Source organism: Aythya marila (genome assembly GCF_965140915.1).
Source record: "Aythya marila genome assembly, chromosome: 4".
Lineage (NCBI taxonomy): Eukaryota > Metazoa > Chordata > Aves > Anseriformes > Anatidae > Aythya > Aythya marila.
The window spans coordinates 49,807,400-49,829,949 of NC_139045.1; the positions used below are offsets into that span (position 1 = coordinate 49,807,400).

Genomic DNA, 22,550 nt, shown 5'->3' on the forward strand with positions numbered 1-22,550 from the left:
CAGTCCACCAGAGAAGGAGTGTCTTTCCACAGCAAAGTCTACGCCACAGTCTATTTATGTTGTTCAGTCATTGGGCAGGTCCTTTTAGTATCATGTTTACTCCCCTGGACAGATACAGTGATAGGAACATGCAAATAAACAGACACCAATACTGTGCATTAAAGGTAAGTTAGCAATTCATGAATTTTGGAAATAGATTCCCATTTTGATTTTGTTAATGCAAATTTAACATTTGGGCTTTTTGGGGGTGGTTTTCACATCCTTGTTGTCTTTATGACTTAATTCTTTCTCTGTTGTACCTACTTGCCTATTGTTGACTGCTTGGCTTTTTCCATACTATAAACTATTACACTTGCTATAGGAATTTCTTAAAACTACTAGTAATGTTGACTTCCCATGACTTTAGTCCTCAGTTGCCTAAGGAGAAAGGCTTTCATGTAAAAGTTCATTAACAATAAAACTGGCATATCAACTCTTGCATATGTCAGCTTCTTGGTTTTGACAATTCTTTCTATTTGGGATTTCAGAAAGGTATGATCTGTTTTTGTTTTTTTTTTTTTATTTCTTGAGTAAGATATTAAATAGTTTTTATTAGCCTTAGTCATCTTCCCTTGTCTGAATAGAAGTTAATTTTCTGATATTTTAATGGGCTTGATAAAAGCGCATTTGCTGTATCCAAGTTACTAAAATGTAATGTGTTTCAATTACTTTCTAAAGGCTATGTCTGCTGTACTGTGTTGTGGCCCTGTGGCAGATAATGTTGGGCTCTCATCTGACGGCTATTTATACAAATGGCTGGATAATATTTTGGATTCACAGGATAAAAAGGTAATACAGGCAATGTAAATAGTGGTTTGCAACTCTCAGTGCTTTCAGCATATGCGTTAATGGGTTGTGTGGTCAATTTGGCCCAAAGGCTTTAGAGTGGCTTACACTCAAAGCTGTCTTAGTAGCGTATATTTTTGCATTTTCCTTGATTTGTGCATTCACAAAGTTGAGGAAGGCAGTCCCTAATTACAGCCTAAGCACAGGCAAAACTGAACTGAAGAGGAAAGGCCAAGGAGTGAAACATACTATTTAGCATTTATGAACTAATCAGCTAGGTTAAGTTGTAATAATAAGCAGACGCTTTATAAATTCAAAGGAGACAAGATTTTTACCACGAAGTCTGTGAAACACCAGAGTCTATCGGGGGTCCTATGGAATTGTGAAGACCAAGCTTTACACATAAATAGGCAAGCTATACATCTAAAAGATGGGGCTTCCATTGTACTGATACTATGACTTAATAAAATTACTGCTCCAGCTGGATACATAGACTCAAGGGAACATGTAAGTCTCCACATAGATCAATCTCACTAGTATCCCACTGTGGAATTCCTGTTTATTTTTAAGTGCTTTCCCGTATCTGATGTTTTCAGATCAGTGTTCAGGAAAGAGTAAATAGCACAAGATAGACTTGGAACTGAGAAAAAAAAATATCAGGAGAGCTATCTAGTTATTTGCTTCAGTAATCTATGTCTGTGTATACCAGTTGAATGTTAAACAGTTTGATAGTATTATCTTTCATTATTTTAAACTGTGATCTCATTATTTTTAGCTGGAACAAATTTTGAATATTACAGATACTTTGGATTAAATATCTATTTTCCTTTTTTATGCCATTTTTATAAGTTGGCCTTTTTTATTTTTTTATTTTTATTTTATTTTTATTTTTAATTGGTTCATTTCTGAATACAGGTTCACCAGCTGGGCTGCGAGGCAGTTATGCTGCTCTTGGAACTCAACCCTGACCAGAGTAACCTCATGTACTGGGCCGTAGATCGGTGTTACACAGGTTCCAAGCGGGTAGCAGCTGGCTGTTTTAAAGCCATAGCCAGTGTGTTCCAAAACAGGTACTATAGCATTTTTCAAAACATTAAACTTGCATTTTCAAAGTGTAATTGTATGTAGAATGTTTTTTTTCCTCCCCTAAAGAATAGAGATCACCCCTGTTTGTGTGTATGTCACTAGAGAAACTTTTTGAAATATTATGTTGTGCCATATCATATCACCTGTGAATTAGCCTTTAATTAATATATTCAAATTTTTAAAAGACAAATGTAATTTTATTTATTTCATGCTTGCATTTTTCCCTAGGGATTACCAGTGTGATACAGTGACCCTTCTAAATCTGATACTGTTTAAAGCAGCTGATTCTACTAGGGCTATCTATGAAGTTGCTATGCAACTATTACAGGTTTGTAAGCTAATTTTAATTTAAACTTTATTTTGGATTTAAAATAAGAATGGTCTCTGTGCATTAAAAACAAACAAACAAAAACAAACACAAAGATATTTCTGGTATTGTGTAGTTGTCCTTTCCATAAGAAAATGCGTTATATATTTTTCTTTTCTATTTTTGTACATAGTTTAGCTCAGATCCTTACTTGGCATAAGTAGATATCAGTAGAAATGTCTCTTTTCAAGAACTAAGCACTCAAGGCTTATATTTTCACAATGTATGCTTATTCAACATACCATAAAGAAGATTTTTCTAATTTGGCCCTACAACAGTTTTCTAATTTTTCACTAATGCCAAACATCATCTCATCTGCTGACATGGAGAGATATTAGTGGAACTGCTGTTAGTTGTTTACTTCTGTTTATTGCTTTCCAAGATCCTTTTGGGTTAAACTGTCTCTTACAGGCAGCATTGATGCTTAAAAAAATAAGCATCTGTACCACTTATGCCTCAGAGCAAAGGTTTTTCCCAGGGTTCTTGCTGTCAGCTAAATTCAGCAGTGAAGTCCATACTGATGTCATACCTCTATTAATGTATCAGCATTCACAACATTCTCCCTTTCAGCCTCATCTTTCTTCTCAAGTGAATGCTACTACTTAAGATCAGCCAAATTAATTTTAAGTGTAAACTGTTTTAGCCTCCTGCTACATCTTTGGCACATCAAATTGTTTCTGTCCTTGTCTCATGAGCAGGAATTTATATTATTTGGAAATACAAATATTCAATAGTATGTTACGTTTTGTTATATTAAAATACGTATTTAATGAGTAAAAATAGGAGAGCGTAAAGTATGTATTTACTAACAATCTGTTTTGAGAAGGCAAACTTTTGAAACTTATCACTGGAGGATCATCAAATGAAGTATTCACTGTTCTGTGGAATTGCCTCAGTGTTTGCAAATACAGTAAATATATGGAGATCTATCTAGATAGACAGTAGATACATTAATTTTAAGTGTTTTTTATAAAAACTTCCATTATAGCTGTATACATAGCGTCAAAGTCTGAACATTACTGTTACAGATTTTGGAACCAAAGATGTTCCGTTATGCTCACAAACTGGAAGTTCAGAGGACGGATGGGGTTTTGGGTCAGCCTTCTCCTTTACCACATCTGTATTCTGTGTCATATTATCAACTGTCAGAAGAATTAGCAAGGACTTATCCTGAACTAACGCTTGCTATCTTCTCAGGTATGGTTTAAATATAAATAAATAAAATGTTCATTGGGTCAGAAATATTTTACAAAATGTGTAGTTCTTGTTTCTCAATAATTATATGTAATGCACTAAAATCAGGGTAACAAGGTAACATCTTCATAATGAATGGGGATAATGGAATTTACTGAGTAACTTTTTTTTTAGTCATATTTGGAATACATTAAGGAGGAAACAAGGAATCAAAGATATTTTACTGACTCTCTAATATCCAGGAGAAATCATTTATTAGTGACATCATTTCCAGCGGATTTTCAAAGTTCTTCTGTTGTTCTTTCTAGTGTTTCCTTGTTTACTGCAGCCTGCTTAAAAATAATATTCCGTAGCATTTTTAAACAGTTGCAAAATAGTAACCTATTGCATCAATTAAACAACTATGACTAATGTAAGAAAAACTTTTTAAATGCTTTTTTTTTTTTTTTTTTGGCCAAAATCGGTATACTTTTACATGCTCTAGGTTTTCAATTCTCTCCTCAATTAGAGGAATTTTGCTCTAGCTACTAATTCTTAAGACTTATTAAACACAAAAGGCTGTTCTACGGTTCCCATTTGGTAACTTAAATTGGTTTGTCCTTACTAATTATATAATACATGTGCAGTGCTGGAACCTTACTCATCGGTCTGGTTTGCCATGCTTTTCACTGTGTGGGTGTAACTTGTCCTGCACGTCATTTTCCTCATGGTTCATTTTTTCCCTGGAAAGCACTGCTTGTGCCTTCTTCTCTACACAAGTGAAACTGGCAGATAGTGATTGGATTCTGTTTTCAATTTTCAATTTTAAAAAAATTTAATAGAGTAAAACTAGCTTAAATTTTGTAAAAATTGATACATGAGATGAACGGGAAGTGGAAAGATACATACTAAGCTTACCTGATCAGAACTTCCAGCAATCTACGGTTATAGAATTACCAGAACCCAGTATGCGCTTCTGTGTTTGTGCATGCAACTCTGTATGTGTATAGTTGCGTGTATATAAGCATAAACTAATTTAGTTTTTTTAAGCCATAGTATTAACCAGCAGTCTTCAATTTGCTCTAATGAAGACTGTCTTCATCGTTACGAAATTGCACTAGTCATCTAAAGAAAAAAAAGAAAACTTCAGTAACCAGCATTACTTTAATATTTTTTTAATGATCTACTGGGTTTGTGGTGGTTGTTGTTATTACCAAAACAATTCTAATTATTTATTTGCAATTCATCTGTGTAATTTTTGAATAACAGAAGTAAGTCAGAGAATCCAAACAGCTCACCCAGCTGGAAGACAGGTGATGCTGCATTATCTGCTGCCATGGATGAATAACATCGAGTTGGTAGACTTGAAACCTTTGCCAACCATTCGGCGGCAAGATGAAGATGAAGAAGATTCTCTGAAAGACAGAGAAATGATGGTGAACAGTAGGCGCTGGCTACGAGGAGAAGGCTGGGGATCTCCACAGGCTACAGCCATGGTTCTGAACAATCTGATGTATATGACTGCAAAGGTAAAATCTAATTACATAGTGTTCCAGGGCATTGTGTTCAGAGATAGTTACAAACTTTTAAGAGTTACCGTTCATATTTCTGGGCTTACTTACCTAGGCTATACCAGATAGTTTTGAGATATTAGAAAAAATGTAATATAAATGTTATGGTAAGTGTTATATGTAGTAACAGTATATAGGTTGTTTTTCAATATAGACATCTGGCTGGATAGATAATACCCAGTTCACTCTATACCTATGATCTCAAAATGGATTTTTGGAACAGATTTTTTAAGTGAAGGCTGATTGACCCTTACCCATCCTGTCATAGCAATTTCCAGCAGAGAAAAAGTATTGTTCACTTGCAGTGTTACTGCCAATTCTTTGTCTTTGAATCTTATTGAAGTGTAATTATGTTTTAAATTACAAATTAATGATTATTCATCTTGTTGTCAATGGAATTTTACTCAGAACTGTCAGCAACTGGGACAGGGGGGTCTCTGCTAAATTTATATATATGTAAAATATATATGTGTATAAAATGTACATTTTATATATATATTTACTGAAAATTAATACAAATACGTTTAGCCAAATTTTCTACTTTTAAAATATCCATATTCATACATATTCACAAATATGAATAAATACATACCTTTTTCCAGAATTTGTTTATGCAAGTGAGAATATGATAACTTTGTTCTGGAATGTTAAAAAGGCAACAGCTTCTTCTAAGATTAATGTCTCCTTTTCTGACTATGTCACTAGATTAGTACAGACCACTTTCAAAAATTATTTTCTGCTGGAGTTTTCAAGAGAGATATTTATTTTGTTTTCTAGTATGGTGATGAAGTGGCTTGGTCAGAGATTGAAAATGTCTGGACTACTTTGGCAGACAGCTGGCCAAAGAATCTGAAAATAATTCTGCACTTCCTAATCAGTATCTGTGGAGTGAACAGTGAACCCAGCCTTCTGCCTTATGTAAGTATATGGTATGAGTCTCCTTAGCGTTACCAGTATTTTAAAAATTATTCAGGTCTCTAACAGTAAAGACCACTAATCAAAAAAATTTAAGGCGGGATTTCTGATATCCAGACTTCTAACAGCTTAATACTGTCATTCCATATTTTATGACCACTGAATACTATGAACAAATGGAATTCAATGTGAAGGAAAGGTGCAAACAGGGGGGAGCCAAGCTCTGGAGGTTGCCTCTGAATTGCTCATCAGGAAGCAATTCTTCACTGTGCAAGTGACTGAGCACTAGCACAGGATGCCCAGGCTGTGGAGTCTTGGAGACACCCAAAAGCCACCTGGCCGTGTCCTGGGCAGCATGCTCTGGGTGTCCTGGCTTGAGCAGGGGATTGGACCAGATGACCTCCAGAGGTCCCTTACAACCTAAGCCATTCTGTGATTAGTGTACTAATTCCAGAAATAAGCTTATAGGATTAAATGGATGCTCCCTGTCCCTGGCAAGAAAACCTTTTGCTATTTCAGTTAAAAGTTCCAGAGGCAAGGAATACTTTTCAATGTAATTAATACATGGTATACTGAAACTCTTAAAGATCAGCTTGTAGAACCTCTGAAACTATAGAGGCTTGTCATTGATCAGGTAAATGATAGAAATATTTGTAATAAGAATGAAAAGATTTTGAGAAAATAATTTCTCTAGTGTTGGTAGTCTTCTGTTCATGAAACTTACCATTATCACAATTTACTCAGGATGCTAAGTCTGCATCAGTCTACTGTGCAGCTCCTTTCCTTCATAGTATGCAAATCAAATACAATAGATGGTTTCTGTTCATTAGGAGGAATTAAGATTAAGTTCTGTAAATAACATTTTCATTAGAGAATTACAATAGGTTTTCCCAATAGTTCAAAAAGGTAGATATCATGTAAATGCAGGAAGAGAGAGAAATCTGTGCCAAGTATCAGGACCTATAATATCCTGTTCTTACGAAGGAAATCTTTAGTTTGTTGATTGAACTCTTAATCAACATTCATTGTTTTCATTACAAATCAAAAACTCTATAAAACATGTAAGTGAAGTACAAAAAGAAATGATAGAACAACACATCTTACTTTGGCTTTTTGTACTATCATCCTGTATAATTTTAATCTGAGATGTTGATGAAACTTTTGTGAGAAGAATCTATTTTTTTTCATTTCTTAACAAACTGTTACTGAACTAAGATTTATTTTTATGATGTTTCTGATGCTTGCTGCTCTTTCCAGCTGTGAAAGCAATTTTGTTTACTTGCAGAGCAAGAGTCAGTTGCAGGTATCATCACTAGCAATACAGGTAGATCCTGATTGTGATGAGTTGAGGTATTCAAATCTCTCTCTCTCTCTCTTTTTTTTTTAATCAGTTGACTACCTTAAGAATTTAGTTTATTTACATGTTATTTTATATAAATATACTTTTTTGTTGTTGTCAGGTAAAGAAAGTTATTGTTTATTTGGGTAGAGACAAAACAATGCAACTGCTGGAAGAGCTAGTGAGTGAACTTCAGCTTACAGATCCTGTCAGTTCAGGAGTCACTCACATGGATAATCCACCATACTACCGCATTACTTCCAGCTATAAAATACCCTCTGTCACTTCAGGTGAGAATTAAGCTATTACTGCTGTCAATGATAAATATGTTATAATCAATCAGTTTAAATATCTGTAAATATTTAGTAGGAGTTCAGTGTTCTGTTTCTAAAAGTAAGTTACAGTAGAAAGTCTATTTTAGAAGGTCTGTGGTACAAATCTACAAGATTTGCATTTTTTGCTGTATCCAGGGTTCTCATTAAAGAACATCTGATAATCTCACAAGGAATAGCCTTGTATCAGTGTATATGTTAGACTTTGCATTCAGATCTTGCACTGTTTACCTTCAATATATAATATACCCTCAATAATACCCTAATACCCTTTTATGTCCATTCAGCTAAACAGAAGCAATTTACAAATCCATATAAACTAATGTTAGATAGACAAGCTACATCTATAGAAATGTATTTGAGGATGTTTAAGTGAATTTATTTAGGAGGATTTATTTAGAAATAATTAACAATTAACATGCAATAGATAAATCATCCAAAAATATCTCTGAAAATATAAAAAGTGTCTATCACATACATCAGTCCAAGACCATGCTGAGAAATACATGGAAAAGCTGTATAGTTTTGGTGAAGCATCTTTCTAAGTGAGCCCCAAAGGTCTTCGATGTGAAGGTATCTAAGCAAGGCTAAAGCTTTTGTGCTGCAGAGCTGCCAGTATTCTAGAGTAGCCTGCAGCTATCACCTATAGGGCAGTTATCTGGATCATAAGGTTGGGTACATTGACACTTGTTTGTGGAAGTGTTTAAACAGTGTAAAAAAATCATGGGGCACTTGCACTTAAGTGTATATTGAGAATAGCAAAATGTGGAGAGGTTGCAAAATTATTTCCAGTTATGGTCATCTATTATGCGTGATGCTTGCAAGTTTCTCTTCAAAAAAGATTGATGCAGGCTTCACTGCATGCTGCTGATAAATTTTAATCCCTAATCTGTTTGTCATTTGAATAAATTGCATACCAAAGTCCAAGTGCATTTTACAGATGAATAGGATATAGCATAAAGGAAAGAAAGAGTTATCTGGATCCTGCTTTGAAAACAAACATTTCTACTTAATTTACATTGAAGACTCAGAGATTCCTAGAATGAATTCTTTTGATTTTTTTTTCCTGTTGGTGAAACTATGGTAGCAGTTCAGAATCTTCTAATCTAAACAACATTATTTCTCCCACGTGAAAGTGGTTTCTGCTGCTCATTTTGTATTTGTTGCTATAGTGCATGTGTGGTTGTGCTTCTTAGCATGGACAAGTAAATAAGGGCCATCGTGTGTTGCTTAAGACTGCTTTTTTTTTTTTTATTATTCACTTATCAATCTCTTTCTTTGTCCATAATTCATAGGTACCACTTCTAGTAGCAATACAATGGTGGCTCCCACAGATGGCAACCCTGACAGTAAACATATAAAAGACAGTATTGAAGAGAAGTAAGTATCTCCTCAAAAAGCAGTTACTAGTTGAATTACAAGAATTCCTGGTAGCTGCTATAAATAGCATGTCTGTGGCTTTAAGTATGTCTACACCGCAGGAAATACATGTGTGTAAACTGTGTGAGTACAATGTGTTTTTAGAATCGGAAATCTATTTGGAATTAACATGGGCAGCCTTAATTGTAATTTGAACTTTAAAACCTTTACAGGAAGCTGAATAAAATAAGGTACCAATCCAGGTCAGTCTTTGCATTGCTTTGGCTATATTGTTGAAGATATCTAAATTAGTTACTTATTACACTGGATTGTATATGTTTACATGAGAGTGATTATATTGTAGGTGAGTATGGATATGTTGAAGGCAAATGTTACCGTTTTAGTAACATAGCCAATTCACAGATGTGTTTCCTAGCTCACAAGAAATCAGCAGTTCCCATGTTTTGATAGCCAGTTTATTCTCCCATTTACAATAGTTGAATCTCTGCTATGTGTAGCAAGATCCCTTGCAGCTAGCTGAGAAACAGATGCCTCCCTCTCTAATTTTTGGGGTTCTTTAGAGTCATCTTTTGGAGAAACTTCTCAAACAGTGGTACTGGTGTGAGGGTGGTGGAAGGCAAACAGCTGACATGGAATTAGTCAGGGTGTGGACTCAAAATCGCCTATGGGCTTGCTTTCATTGTGTGTTCAATGTGAGCTAGCCAACTTTACAGCGAAAGAAAGATTCTATAATTAGCATGAGGAAACATGCACACAGAAAAATATGCACACAGGCCATTGCTGTATAGTAGGTGTGATGTGGTAGGTTACAAATCAGCTTATTTTGTGATGATTTGTTTCTGAACCTTAGTAAATATTTCTAGAGGATATACAAAAGTAATTGTATTTCTGTACTTATATACTTTCCCGTTGGAATGTTTTTTTCTTCTCTGGGACCATTATATAAATATATTTATACTAGTAAGTATATTGACAGAAACATATGCAATACTTAAATTCTTCAATTAAATATACTTGAATTAAAATAAATTGCTTTTTAAGAAGATGGAAATAAATTATAAAAGATTGTTAAATCTATGATGTCATCCAGAATTTGGCCTAGCAAGGTACAGACAGGTATTTGGCTGCTTTGAGGCCTGGAGATGAAGAAGCTTTTAAAGTAATGAACGCAGTTTTCAAAGTCCATGCAAGTTGTAGCATCTGTTGTATTGTTGTCAAAGACCTCCCTTGGCTCCCTTTTTGATACAATATACTGTGTATATCTTGGACTTGCAAAGAGGAGGGAATTATAGAAACTATGTCAAAACAACTTGGAAATTGTGCTTTTTGCTCTCTCATTTCTCTGACTTTGTTCTAGTTTATCAGATTAATGAAGTAAGACAATCCTGGACTGTATGTATATTTATTTCTGCGCCAGATTATAGAATCAGATCAAATGATCAGTTCATTATTACTGAGAAGAATGTATAATGGTAAAACATATTAATATATCTAAATGTTAATGGAATGTTCTAACAGAAATACAATTTGTACTGGATTACCTCCTTGAATCCTCTTTATAGCACTGCTGCAGGAGGTCTTATACAACTGAGATATTTTGCCATCTTCACAGAATCACAGAATCACAGAATTTCTAGGTTGGAAGAGACCTCAAGATCATCGAGTCCAACCTCTGACCTAACGCTAGCAGTCCCCACTAAACCATATCCCTAAGCTCTACATCTAAACGTCTTTTGAAGACTTCCAGGGATGGTGACTCCACCACTTCCCTGGGCAGCCTGTTCCAATGCCTCACAACCCTTTCAGTGAAGAAGTTCTTCCTAACATCTAACCTAAAACTCCCCTGGCTCAACTTAAGCCCATTCCCCCTCGTCCTGTCACCAGGCACGTGGGAGACGTGCCTTATTATATAATAGTCCTTGTAAGATCAAATATTTTTGCATAATGGTGTTGTTGATATACAGTTTTACTAAGAGACTCTGAATGATTATTTTTTATTACAGAATGTCAGTTACTAGTGCTGTTTTATTTGTTCCTGCAGCTATGTACATCTAGACATCTACAGCGGGTTGAACAGTAACTTAAACCGCCAGCACCACAGACTAGAATCTCGCTACAGCAGCAGCTCTGGAGGATCATATGAAGAGGAAAAAAGTAATATTTTAATTTAAATTTACTTCTATGTGTAGAAAATAGAACTTTTAAAAATTAATACTTTTGCTGAAGGTTGTAAAACATGAGGAAATAGGTAATATCAGTGACAAATAATGAGGCTTTTGCATGAATCCTTTAAAAAATTATTACATTCCCCAGCCTTATTTCCGCTGTTGAAATCTAGCATACATTTGATTTACAATAGCAAGTGCAAGGAATATACCATGCTTTCTTTCATTCCCTTGGCCTCTAGAATGAGTTTTGAACATCATCCCAAGTGAAGCAGTTTCACTTCATTTTCTTTGCCACTACCAACACCAAAGACAGGTTAAGCTGAAAAAACAGAAGAGAGACTAGCAGGAGGAAAAACAGATGAATGAGAAAAAGATGATAGAAAAGGAAAAAATATATATAAAATTAGTAATTATTCTTTTAAACAATAGCAGTATTTGTCCTGTTGAAAAAAAACATACAAAATTTTCAAAGAATCTTAGGAAAAGAAAAAACAGCAGAGAAGAAGGATATTGTGTTGTACGTGCAATTAATTTTCAAACTTGTTTTAATTCATTAATTTATTTTTTTGTGATCTATGATCTGTTTTTTTCTGAGGTACAGGGGTAAAGAAAGTAGTTAAAATCTCTTCTGAAACTCCTCCTATTTTTGGAGGCCTTTTTTTTTAAACACAGGCTTATTAACTGTGGCTGCTGTTTTACCACAGTAAGTCAAATTATCATTGCCCAAAAGCTTTGCATGTCAGTATAGTGTGTCACATGTTTTATTGGAGCAACAATGTCCAGTATTAATCCAAATGGCCTCTTTAATAACTGAGTCTGTGTAGACCACAAAGCTTAGAATGAATATGGTCGTTCTTAATGTCACATTCAAGGACATGGAACATAGTGTCCTCTATAGAGCTTGTTGTAAAGTCTGGACATGGCCATGTAGATTTGCTAAAGTTTTATGGCTTTTTGTCACTTTTGGGTTAGTAACAGGTTGGTGGACCTTCTGGGTAGGCAGTGTGTTATTTGTTGCTTGCAAGAGCAGTGTCTAATATCATAGTCATGGTCATTTTTATTTTTTGCTAGCTAATTATGGTAGCAAGACTGGGTATGCTGAAGCAGATGATAATTCAAATGTTCTGTCAGTGAGAAGTTTGTCACCTCCAGTCAAGAAGGTGATAATGAGCTGATACATGTGTGAACTTCTGAAACATCTGTAGCCACGCTTCGGAAAGGGCAACTGGTAGAATCACTGACAGACTGAAGAGTTGAGGCAGTCTCCTTTCTGTTTCTGCCCTTAATAGATTGTTCTAAAATCTAACATGTCTCATTTAAAAACAGAAGAATATTTTGCACGTGTAACACAGTGTACTCTCATACAAAATAACTGATGTGTTTCTTCAAGGACTTTTGAAACACTCTTAATCAAAAACTAATTGTTTTTCTTTGTCTTCTTGAAAAATGTACTTATTTCTAAGCCAGTGACTTTTATTCAAGCACTGAGATGCTGAAAAAGTGGCAAGTTCTGAGTTACCACATATATCAGGCCTGTAGGAAATTGTAGGACTGATGTATTTTTGCTAGTGAGCTCTATAAAGAGACACTCTTGAGAAATATATCCTTAGCCTATAATAAAATGCAACTCTTCCAGTCAAGTTATGTACTGTCCTGGGACCCAGTCTTAACTTTCTATCTTACATCAGGTTTCAATTTCAAGGAAACTCTACTTGATAGCTTTGTCTTTTGTTCCTTATGTGCCTCCATCACGTTTATGAACTTGCTCAACAAAATCTTACTCTGCACATATACGTTATGTGTTTGGCTTCTGTAGAATCATCCTTAACTGTCCAACTGCTGTTTACAGCTGGTTTTTTGTTGTTGTTCAGCTTGTTAAGAATTTTAAAATATTTTTTTAGAAGACTATGTAATACAGAAATGGATTATTTCTGTATCGTATAACAGTCTTTAGTTGTCTATATAATACAGAAATACATGCTTTGTTTTCATTCACTTTTATTTTTCTGGTTTAATTATCTGTTGCGTTAGGTGATTCAATGCCTCTGTATTCAAACTGGCGGTTGAAGGTGATGGAGCACAATCAAGGAGAGCCTCTACCATTTCCACCTACTGGAGGTTGCTGGTCACCACTGGTGGATTACTTGCCTGAAACTTCTCCTCCGGGCATGTCTCTTCACAGGTAACTGGTTTAACAGCCGTTAGCAATATTGTTAAATAACTGTTTAATAGTTATTAACAATACATTACTTTTTAATTTGCATTGTACAAATATAATAATTTAAACATAGCAGATTAAAGGTAGTCAATTTAAATATAATAGATGAAGATGGTACTGTTATTTTCTGTGGTTTTACTTATTTAGCGGTTTAAAAATTAGATTTTAAAGCCTTTAAATTTGTAAGACTGGAGTTTTTCTGTCTTCATTGTGCGCATACATATTTCCCTTAATCCAGGTGGGTTGATGTTTATAGGCTTGAAAGAACACTGTTAAGTAGCTTAAGCTTTTTGCAGCTCTTTATAAAGGTTGTATGTTATGTTATTCTAACAGATTTATTTTTGTTTTTAGATGCAATATAGCAGTGATCCTTCTGACTGACTTGATAGTTGACCACAGTGTGAAGGTAGAATGGGGAGGATACTTGCATCTTTTGCTTCATGCAATTTTTATAGGTAACTAAATTGTTATAGAAATATCTCTAGTTACTTAGAAACAGTAGCTATTTACATAGCTGTTCTTTTACACACTGGAATTACTGTTTCCAGTTGTATTTAAGTCTCTTACTATTTACAAACAGAACTTTAGGACAGAACTCAGAAAGGACCACTGTGTTATTAAATAATGCAGATTTATATAAAGGTGTTATGACCTGAATATTTGAAAGTTCACTTTCAAAAAATAAAAACAATATTCCTTTTTGTTTTGAAAGAGCATTCGCCTAAATATCTTTCAGCTTAATTAATATGAATATAATTAAAGAAGGTTTTGTAGCCATTCAAAAGCACTTTCTGATGGAGCCACATTTCCCACATTTTCTGTGTAGAAGACAAAATGAAATACAACTTTTTTCTGTTTATCTTTTTAGTAGTTATAATACAGAGCACAGATTAATCTTACTCTTGTAAGAAACAAGATAACATCTTTGTGTTTGTTAAATTGTTTTGTTTTGTTTTTTTGTATATATTTAAACACTGAAAAAACATCTAAGGGAAGATGAAAGAACTAAATTCTGTAGCTAGCAAGAATCCTGTGTTCACTTAGTGAATTATGTGTCTGTTGTTTGGTGAAGTATAACATACCAGTTTGAATACTGCTATATTTTAATAGTTGAATTATATGTGCCCTCTGCTTTTAATAAAACTTTTCCATTTTCCTTTTTTGGTAGGTTTTGACCACTGTCACCCTGAAGTCTATGAGCATTGTAAACGACTGCTTTTGCATCTTCTGATAGTGATGGGATCCAGTAGTAATGTCCAGTCTGTTGCCTCTGTCCTGCTCAGAAACAGAGAGTTCAATGAATCCAGGGTGCTTACCGTTAAGCAAACTACACATCTAGATTATACTTTTACAGGTATGCTTTAGGCTTGTTAAAATTACATGGAAATGTAATTTTCTTGTAGGCATTATTAAGATCTCTGTTATTTCTAATATTTTTTTCTGGAGCCCTTGTAAAGTGTATTTTGTTTCAACCCTGTCTGACTGATTAAAATGACTTTCTTCAGATTTTAATTAAATCAAAACGAGTACAGTTCATGTTAGCACTTTGTGCCTAGTCATAAGAGCTGGGAGCTCAGCTGAACAATTGTATAGTAATAGAAAAAACAAAGGAAACTACGTTTTTGGGTCTGTAATAGAGCAGTTTTTATGATGCCCTTGAAAATGAAAAAAAAAAAAAAAAGCACACACAAAAAACAAACAAAAAAAGAACACAAGAATTTACATTTCTTGTGCACAGGATCTTTGCATTTCTGACTTTAGTCTGTTGTCATTGTTTAATAGGCTATGAATTTCTTATTCTTTTCAAAAGAATATTCTTGTTCAAAAGAAATCTTATTCAAAAGAATATTCTTTTGAGGTCCTGCATTTTAATATTCACCTTAATGTTAACATTATTGCAATGATACAGGAAGTTATGCATTTTATATGTAACTGTGAAAGTAATAGGTGTGAGCCTATTGTAGTTTCTATAAAAAAGTGAGAGTTCATTTTGCTGAAACCTAGTATTTCATCTTATTTCAGTAGGTGGCAGCATATTACTATACATTCGGTTTGTTTCTATTCTGTTCAAATCAGAGGTGATTTTGTCACTAATCAAAAAATGTGCATCTTTTTCTGCATTTGATATTCACGATAATGAGGACTTAAAAAGTGAATGTAGCGGAGAAATTATTTTACGTAAACCTATTAATGGAACTTTATCAATGTTCCTGTACAACCGTTCTATTCCTAATCTTTGCAGTTTTGAGTAAAACTGTCTAAATGTGACAGGATATTTTGCTGTTGTTGTTAGAACAAAAATATCTAATAGGAACTGGAATGAGATCATTATCAATTATTTCCAGCTGGGGATTAAAATGAGGTGATTACAAGTATACATGCCTAGCACAAGGTAAAGCAAGCTGATAAAAATTTTTCTTTGAACCAGGTAATGCCTCAATCCAAACCATGCAGCTCTATAGATCAAAATTTTTTGGTGGCTATCAGCAAGTCTCAAGTTTATGTACAGTTGTTACAGTCAAATATTCATGACTCTTTTCCTTTGCCAGTTTGCTTTCTCCCAGCACCTCATAGATTTAGGCATAATAGGAGTTGCTTCAGTTGCATTTTACAGGCACACGATTGTTCTGATGGAGAGAAAATCTTACAGAAACGTCATCTGGAAGCAGTTTGTATCATTTGTCTCAACTTACTACGATGAGATGCCTCACTGAGCTGCCATTTCACCATATTACCAATACAAAAAATCAAACAGAATGCAGTGATTTTTAAAGAGGGATCTGCCTGTTCCTTGTTAAAGGTCCAGTCATGCCAAGTCTTGCATATTGATTGATTTCATTTGAAATTATTGCATCCATGAATTTATTCTCATTACATTTGCTAAATTATTGATTTTTAGAGAGCTGTTTTTTCTTTTTATTAATTTAATATTGAATTGTCAACTTAAGAGCTCATAATAATTTTTTTTTTTATTTCAGCAGGTGTTCATGATTTTATACCAGATTACCAGCCCTCCCCAATGACAGACTCAGGGCTTAGTTCAAGTTCTACCTCTTCTAGCATCAGTTTAGGAAATACAAGTGCTGCCATGTCTCATCTGCACACCACCATCCTCAATGAGGTTGACATTTCAGTAGAGCAGGATGAAAAAGTGAAAACTCTCATAGAATTCATTACCTCAAGGTAAGATTTCAGTTTTTATTTTTATCAAGAAAAATGTTTTATCACCACTAAGAATATCAAGACTAACCCTGAAGTGTTAGACTAGAATACAGAAAGATGATTAGGAAATTGCAAGATTTGTGTGGAGGTTATGGATTACCTAATAGAAGAAATCTGGCTACTTGGAAAAAACAAGGCGGGGGGATTAGTGGCAAGGAACATCTGTAAAACAAGCAACACTTGTGCAGTTTGTGTGATAGTTTATAGAAGGCTTTCAAGGCTGTGTCAATCTGAAATCCAGCTTGCTTAATCAGAATTTATGAAAAACATGTCAACAAAGAAAGCTTTACATGGCCCTAGGATTTGAATAGTGTGGTGTATTGATGGGAAGAAAATGATAAGAAAGAAGGTTGATTTATGAAGTGTATAATGGTAGTAGCTGTAACTGTGTCTTTGTTAGCTAACTAAATGTTAACTAACAAAGAGCATCTCTTCCTAAATTTACAATGTTGCTTCAGTTACACTTGATATCTTGCTTTTCACCTTGCCTTGCCTTCATGTGTATTGTATAATATTGAAAAGTTAGTTGTCAAACTTCTTTCCAGTTTGTGTCAGTAGTTCTAAATGGTGTCATTTATATGGTAGGTAGCAGATTTTTTTGCAGTTATGTAAGGTAAAAATAACATTTCAATAACATTAATGACAAAGGCTATGTTTTATGTTCTATCATGTTTGCTTTGTTTTTATATTTTTAGGAAAAGAGGGCCACTCTGGAATCATGAAGATGTTTCGGCCAAGAACCCTAATATAAAGAGTGCTGAACAGTTAACTGTGTTTTTAAAGCATGTGGTAGCTATATTTAAACAGTCTAGCTCAGGTATGTTTGAAAACGCTTGATGCATAATAGAATATTTGAGTCATTGAACTACATGATTTTTTTCAAGGACTTTAAGTTTACAGATGATTTATAAAATCACATTTATAGCTACCTGCTTTTAAATAATAGAGATTTTTCTTGTGTGTTGCACATTACAATTCATGCATCAGATGAATCTGTTGCATCAGATTTAAATATAATATTCCAGAAATTAGATAAAATATCTTATTAATTTATTGTGGACATTTAACATTCAAATCATAAATGTTCTACTCTCTGCAAGTCTCTCAAGTGTTAAGTATTGTAGAATAGAGTTCATGTCTGGAAAGATTTTTCATAGGAGTATTCCTAAAGATAACAGCAGGAGGTGAGCATATTTTAAAGTTAGGAATGACTTTTACAATTATACTGTCTAAGAAATGCAAGTTCTTTTTTTTTTTTTTCTTTTTTTTTTCCCCATGAAACATTGTGCTATTTGAGTATTATTTGCTTTCATAGTAGGATTTCAATTGGAACACCGTCTCAGTGAAGTTGCTTTGCAAACTGCACTTTCGTGTTCCTCTCGACATTATGCTGGGAGGTCCTTTCAGATCTTCAGGGCTCTGAAGCAGCCTCTTACTGCATCTACACTTTCTGATGTTCTCTCCAGATTAGTAGAAACTGTTGGAGATGCAGGGGAAGAAGCTCAGGTATTTGAATTTTTCCTCTTATTTTATTAGAAAGGTGAATATGCCTAAATGACATACTTATGCTGTTATTTTAATGATAGCAAAATTTAAAATCATTTTGGATTCAGTTGCTTTTATTTTTAAATAAAGATACTTTATATATCAGAGAAGTTTTAGTCATGACACTTTCTGAATTCTCACTTAATGAAATGAGACTAGCCATGCACATTTTCTTCTAGAGCCATAAGAAATTTCAAACAGTTTGATACATCTGTTTCCCGAAAACACCATATCTTTCATAGTTAGGGATTCCTGAGATCAGCCATATAAAAAATAATTTAGTTGTTTTATTAAGGACTTAACCTGGTAAGTGCTAAAACCACCTGGTGGCATGTTAGATCTAAAGAATTAGATCTAACCTTTCAACCAAGGATAAGGCCATCCTTAAAAATAATGCAAGTCAGAGTGGATTTTATTTTATTTTATTTATTTATTTATTTTGTATTTAGGAATAAATGAAAGGTCTTCTCATTTTACTTGTTTTCCTCTGTCTTGAAGCTATGGCCAGTTTGAGCTCTGTCTTCAAGGTTACATTCTAAATGAAGCATGAGAATAATAATTTAGTTACTGATGCTGATTTTATATTTTTATATCACTATTTGTTAGATGTTATGTGATTTTCCTTGTATATACTGCATAATTTATAATGACCTGTGGCTTTCCGCAGGGTTTTGTCATAGAACTGCTTCTGACTTTAGAGTCTGCAATTGATACGTTGGCTGAAACCATGAAGCATTACGATCTGCTTTCTGCCCTTTCTCAGTAAGTTCTTTTACTAGTCAAGCTACATTATACATTTCTATATATTTGAATTATTTAAGATCTGTATTACATATGTAATGAAATTATTTCTTACTATATTTGCAGAATAGTTGTTTCTTGATAGCAGTTACTTGGTCATTTTTGGTATTTTTAGCTTTCTGCCACAAGCAAAACTCATAAGAATCTAGATATTCTGAAAAGATCTCTGCTGTCTGTTCAAATCACCCTCTTGGTTCAAAAAACACCTTATGGCTTTTATTTTGAAATGTTGTCATTAGTTCTGAAATTTGTCAAAAATAAGAGCACTGTGAGTAGTTTTAGGACTTTGTTTTTTTTTTTCTTTTTAATCAGGCCTTACTGACCTTGATTAAAAGATCATCTTTTACATGCTTTAGGTTAATATTCCTGACTTTACTGAATTGCTTTGTAATTATTTTACTATTTTGTGATTGTAATCAATGTATTTTGTAGCACACATAATGGGACGCTCTAGTTTTGTTCTTGTGCTGTAAAAATATTATAGCATACAGAGAAGTTTTCTCTTTAGGGTATTTTCATGTATTGTAATACTTTTCCAGTGATGAATTAGAGTATTCACTAAGTTGTCTATGCATGTGGTTGTTGTCAAATCTTTTTCTTTTCTTTTTCTAAACTGCAATGTTTTATTTTAGAACCTCGTACCATGATTCTGTAATGGGAAACAAGTACGCAGCTAATAGGAAAAGCACTGGACAGATAAATCTGAGCACAAGTCCCATTAATAGTGGCAGTTGTTTGGGATACTACAGCAATGCAAGGAGTAATTCTTTGAGACTGAATTTAATCAGTGAGCGGAGAGGTGACCGTCGACGGAGCAACACACTGGATATAATGGATGGAAGGATAAATCATGGTGGAAGTTTGGCCAGGACTAGAAGCCTTTCCTCCCTGAGAGAGGGAGGAATGTATGATGTGCAGCCCACTACTGATCCTGTCAATCTGATGGCCACCATATTTTGGATTGCAACTTCGTTGCTAGAGTCAGATTATGAGTATGAATACCTTTTGGCTCTCAAGCTACTCAACAAGCTTCTTATTCACTTGCCTCTGGATAAATCAGAGAGTCGAGAAAAGATAGAAAAGGTGCAGAATAAACTGAAATGGAATAACTTCCCAGGCCTTCAGCAGCTCTTCCTAAAAGGCTTTACTTCAGCATCCACACAAGAAATGACAGTTCATCTCCTGAGTAAACTCATCACAATTTCCAGGCATGCTTTGGTGGATCCTTCTCAGTTAGCAGGTACCTTTAGTAATTATATTTGTAATGAAAATGTATTTTTTCCTCAAATGATGTGCAATCAAAATTGGTAGTGGTTATGTATTTGCCTTAAAAAGCACCCTTCAGTTAAATTAATTTTGCAGTTGTCGATGTTGCAATGTTAGGTAGGGGGAATACATTACAGACTATGGTTATCTGCCAAGAAATACTGCACAAAAACTTTAAGTATTGATCATTAACTTACTTCAGACTTGCTGACAAGGACATTTAAAGAGTATCTTTATTAATTTCATGATCTTGTGCTAAACAGCTCGATTAGTACTATGTCAAACATTTGTATGTTTTAGAAACAACGTTACTGTACTGCTTTAAGATGTCACATTTCTTGATAGTTTTGCTTAAGAGGTCCATTGATGACTTTGGTTTCATACTATGCATATGTGTATACACACTTATAGACACACAAACATTTATATTATACATATATACTCACTTAGATACGTGTGTATATTTATTTATATATTTGTTTGAATGTACATGTATTGTACTCTAAGGGTACTTAAGTATCAGAAAGCCATAATACATATACTTTACATTAAATTAAGTCATATTAAAGTCATTAGGGCTCGTATAACTGTGTTTATGTATGTGTTTAGGATTTCCCCTAAACATCTTGTGCCTACTTCCTCATCTGATCCAACATTTTGATAACCCAACTCAATTCTGTAAAGAAACAGCTGACAGGATAGCAAAGGTATGTAAAATGATTCTTGCAGAGTATCCAGGAGTTCACTTATATTACCAGCACTAGTTCCGTATTTTTCGACTTCCTTATGTAGAATTTATACATGATTATATTAGACATACAGAGATAACTAAAATATCTTATTTTGAAACTGTGACCCAGTCCTCATTTATATAGTCGGGTTTCATATTAGCACATGAGTTTCTCTTTGCCACTGAGAAAACATAGATTTTTTTCTGTCACCTTTGCAGGTAAGGAATGTATTGACCTGTTATCAATGATATCAGTTACTTTTTCTTACCCGTCTGGTTTTGCAGCTTGTAACGCTAAATGTAAACTAAATTAATTCTTAAGCATACTTCCTAATTTATTTGTGATAAGGAAAAAATCCTTACCTTTCAGACTTGCAGGTAGGAAGAAAAGGTTCTCTTTCTATCCCTTGTACACCGTAGCTAACCTCGGAATATTTTCTTTGCTTAATGAACTGCAGTGTCTGTTACAGCAGTTCAAAATGCACACCAGCAATGTCCAGCCAGGCTGGGGGAGTGCTGGTCTGACAGCCTGAATTTTAAGGAAAAATGTGGAAAGGGGAATAAGAAAGTGCTGTCTGTCATAGGAAATGCAAACACAGACCTCTGGCTTCCCAAATTGTGATACATATATCACTTAGTAGTGTGCAGGCCACCTCAGAGTCATACATGGCCTGTTGCAAGTCTAAAACTTACTGCTGTCCCAACATGTCATGTCAGGAGTGTGGAGCCATTTTCAGTATTTAAACAGTCTTGCTACCTGGCACACTTATTTATTTATGTATTTGAGAAAGCAGTGTAAGTATCACAGCAAATTCTCTCTACTACTTCTTTGACGAATTACCGGGCTCCAAAATTCAGCAGAAACTGTAGATGTTGCTCATATGACTACTTCATTTCCAGTTACTGGGGAATAGAGTGAAATCTGGGAAAAGTGCGTGATGACTTGTGGGTACTTAAGTTAAAAATTTGTCATCTGTAATATAATTATCTATACTTTTGGCTTTCCAGGTTTGTGCGGAGGAGAAATCACCAACTCTTGCCAATCTGGCTCATATGATGAGTTTATACAGTACACACAGTTATTCCAGAGACTGCTCTAACTGGATTAATGTAGTGTGTAGATATTTGCATGACTCCTTCTCAGATGCCACATTTAACCTCGTAACTTATCTTGCAGAGGTAAATTTTTAATGCAGGTGTATCTCATGTTGACAATCAATGTTACATTTTCATGTTGACAATAAATGTTACATTTAGTCATTGCCAATTCCTTGTTTCTTACAATTCTGAATATTGAGAGAAAAAACACACCTTCTACAATGGGAGAATAAAAATAAAATGCTCTAGGATATGGAAAAGGAATGACTGCTGCCATTTTGGAGTGCAACAACTTGAGTATACCTTGAAATAATAATACCTCCAATGAAAAATCTCCTTTTACAATAGTAGTGTTGTGAAATAGATACTTATTTTCTATGCTGCGTGAATAGTCTATGTACACTGACTTGGCTTTAGCAAAATAATGCTCTGTGCAAATTTTAAAACATGTTTTGTAGCCAAGTACATATTTAAAGATGCCCTTATCAATACTTAACAACTACTTTCAAAGTTC

The 22,550-nt window shown here is 34.3% G+C and overlaps 1 protein-coding gene across 8 annotated transcripts in view; it reads left to right on the forward strand.

Annotated features, from left to right (window-relative positions):
• Positions 1-22,550, forward strand: part of FRYL (FRY like transcription coactivator) — a 172,055-nt gene that overhangs the window by 116,691 nt on the left and 32,814 nt on the right. For 6 of the 8 annotated variants that reach the window (XM_082759737.1, XM_082759736.1, XM_082759738.1 and 3 more), the window contains 20 exons: positions 4-164; positions 718-828; positions 1,741-1,895; positions 2,140-2,239; positions 3,307-3,475; positions 4,721-4,980; positions 5,800-5,940; positions 7,398-7,566; positions 8,904-8,988; positions 11,030-11,142; positions 13,188-13,338; positions 13,726-13,829; positions 14,543-14,728; positions 16,353-16,557; positions 17,292-17,413; positions 17,912-18,102; positions 18,809-18,903; positions 19,575-20,182; positions 20,818-20,915; positions 21,947-22,117. In XM_082759737.1, coding sequence (XP_082615863.1) covers positions 4-164; positions 718-828; positions 1,741-1,895; positions 2,140-2,239; positions 3,307-3,475; positions 4,721-4,980; positions 5,800-5,940; positions 7,398-7,566; positions 8,904-8,988; positions 11,030-11,142; positions 13,188-13,338; positions 13,726-13,829; positions 14,543-14,728; positions 16,353-16,557; positions 17,292-17,413; positions 17,912-18,102; positions 18,809-18,903; positions 19,575-20,182; positions 20,818-20,915; positions 21,947-22,117 — 3,395 coding nt within the window. The remainder of the gene's footprint in view (positions 1-3; positions 165-717; positions 829-1,740; positions 1,896-2,139; positions 2,240-3,306; positions 3,476-4,720; positions 4,981-5,799; positions 5,941-7,397; positions 7,567-8,903; positions 8,989-11,029; positions 11,143-13,187; positions 13,339-13,725; positions 13,830-14,542; positions 14,729-16,352; positions 16,558-17,291; positions 17,414-17,911; positions 18,103-18,808; positions 18,904-19,574; positions 20,183-20,817; positions 20,916-21,946; positions 22,118-22,550) is intronic. The other 2 variants (XM_082759733.1, XM_082759732.1) reach the window with 2 other exon arrangements.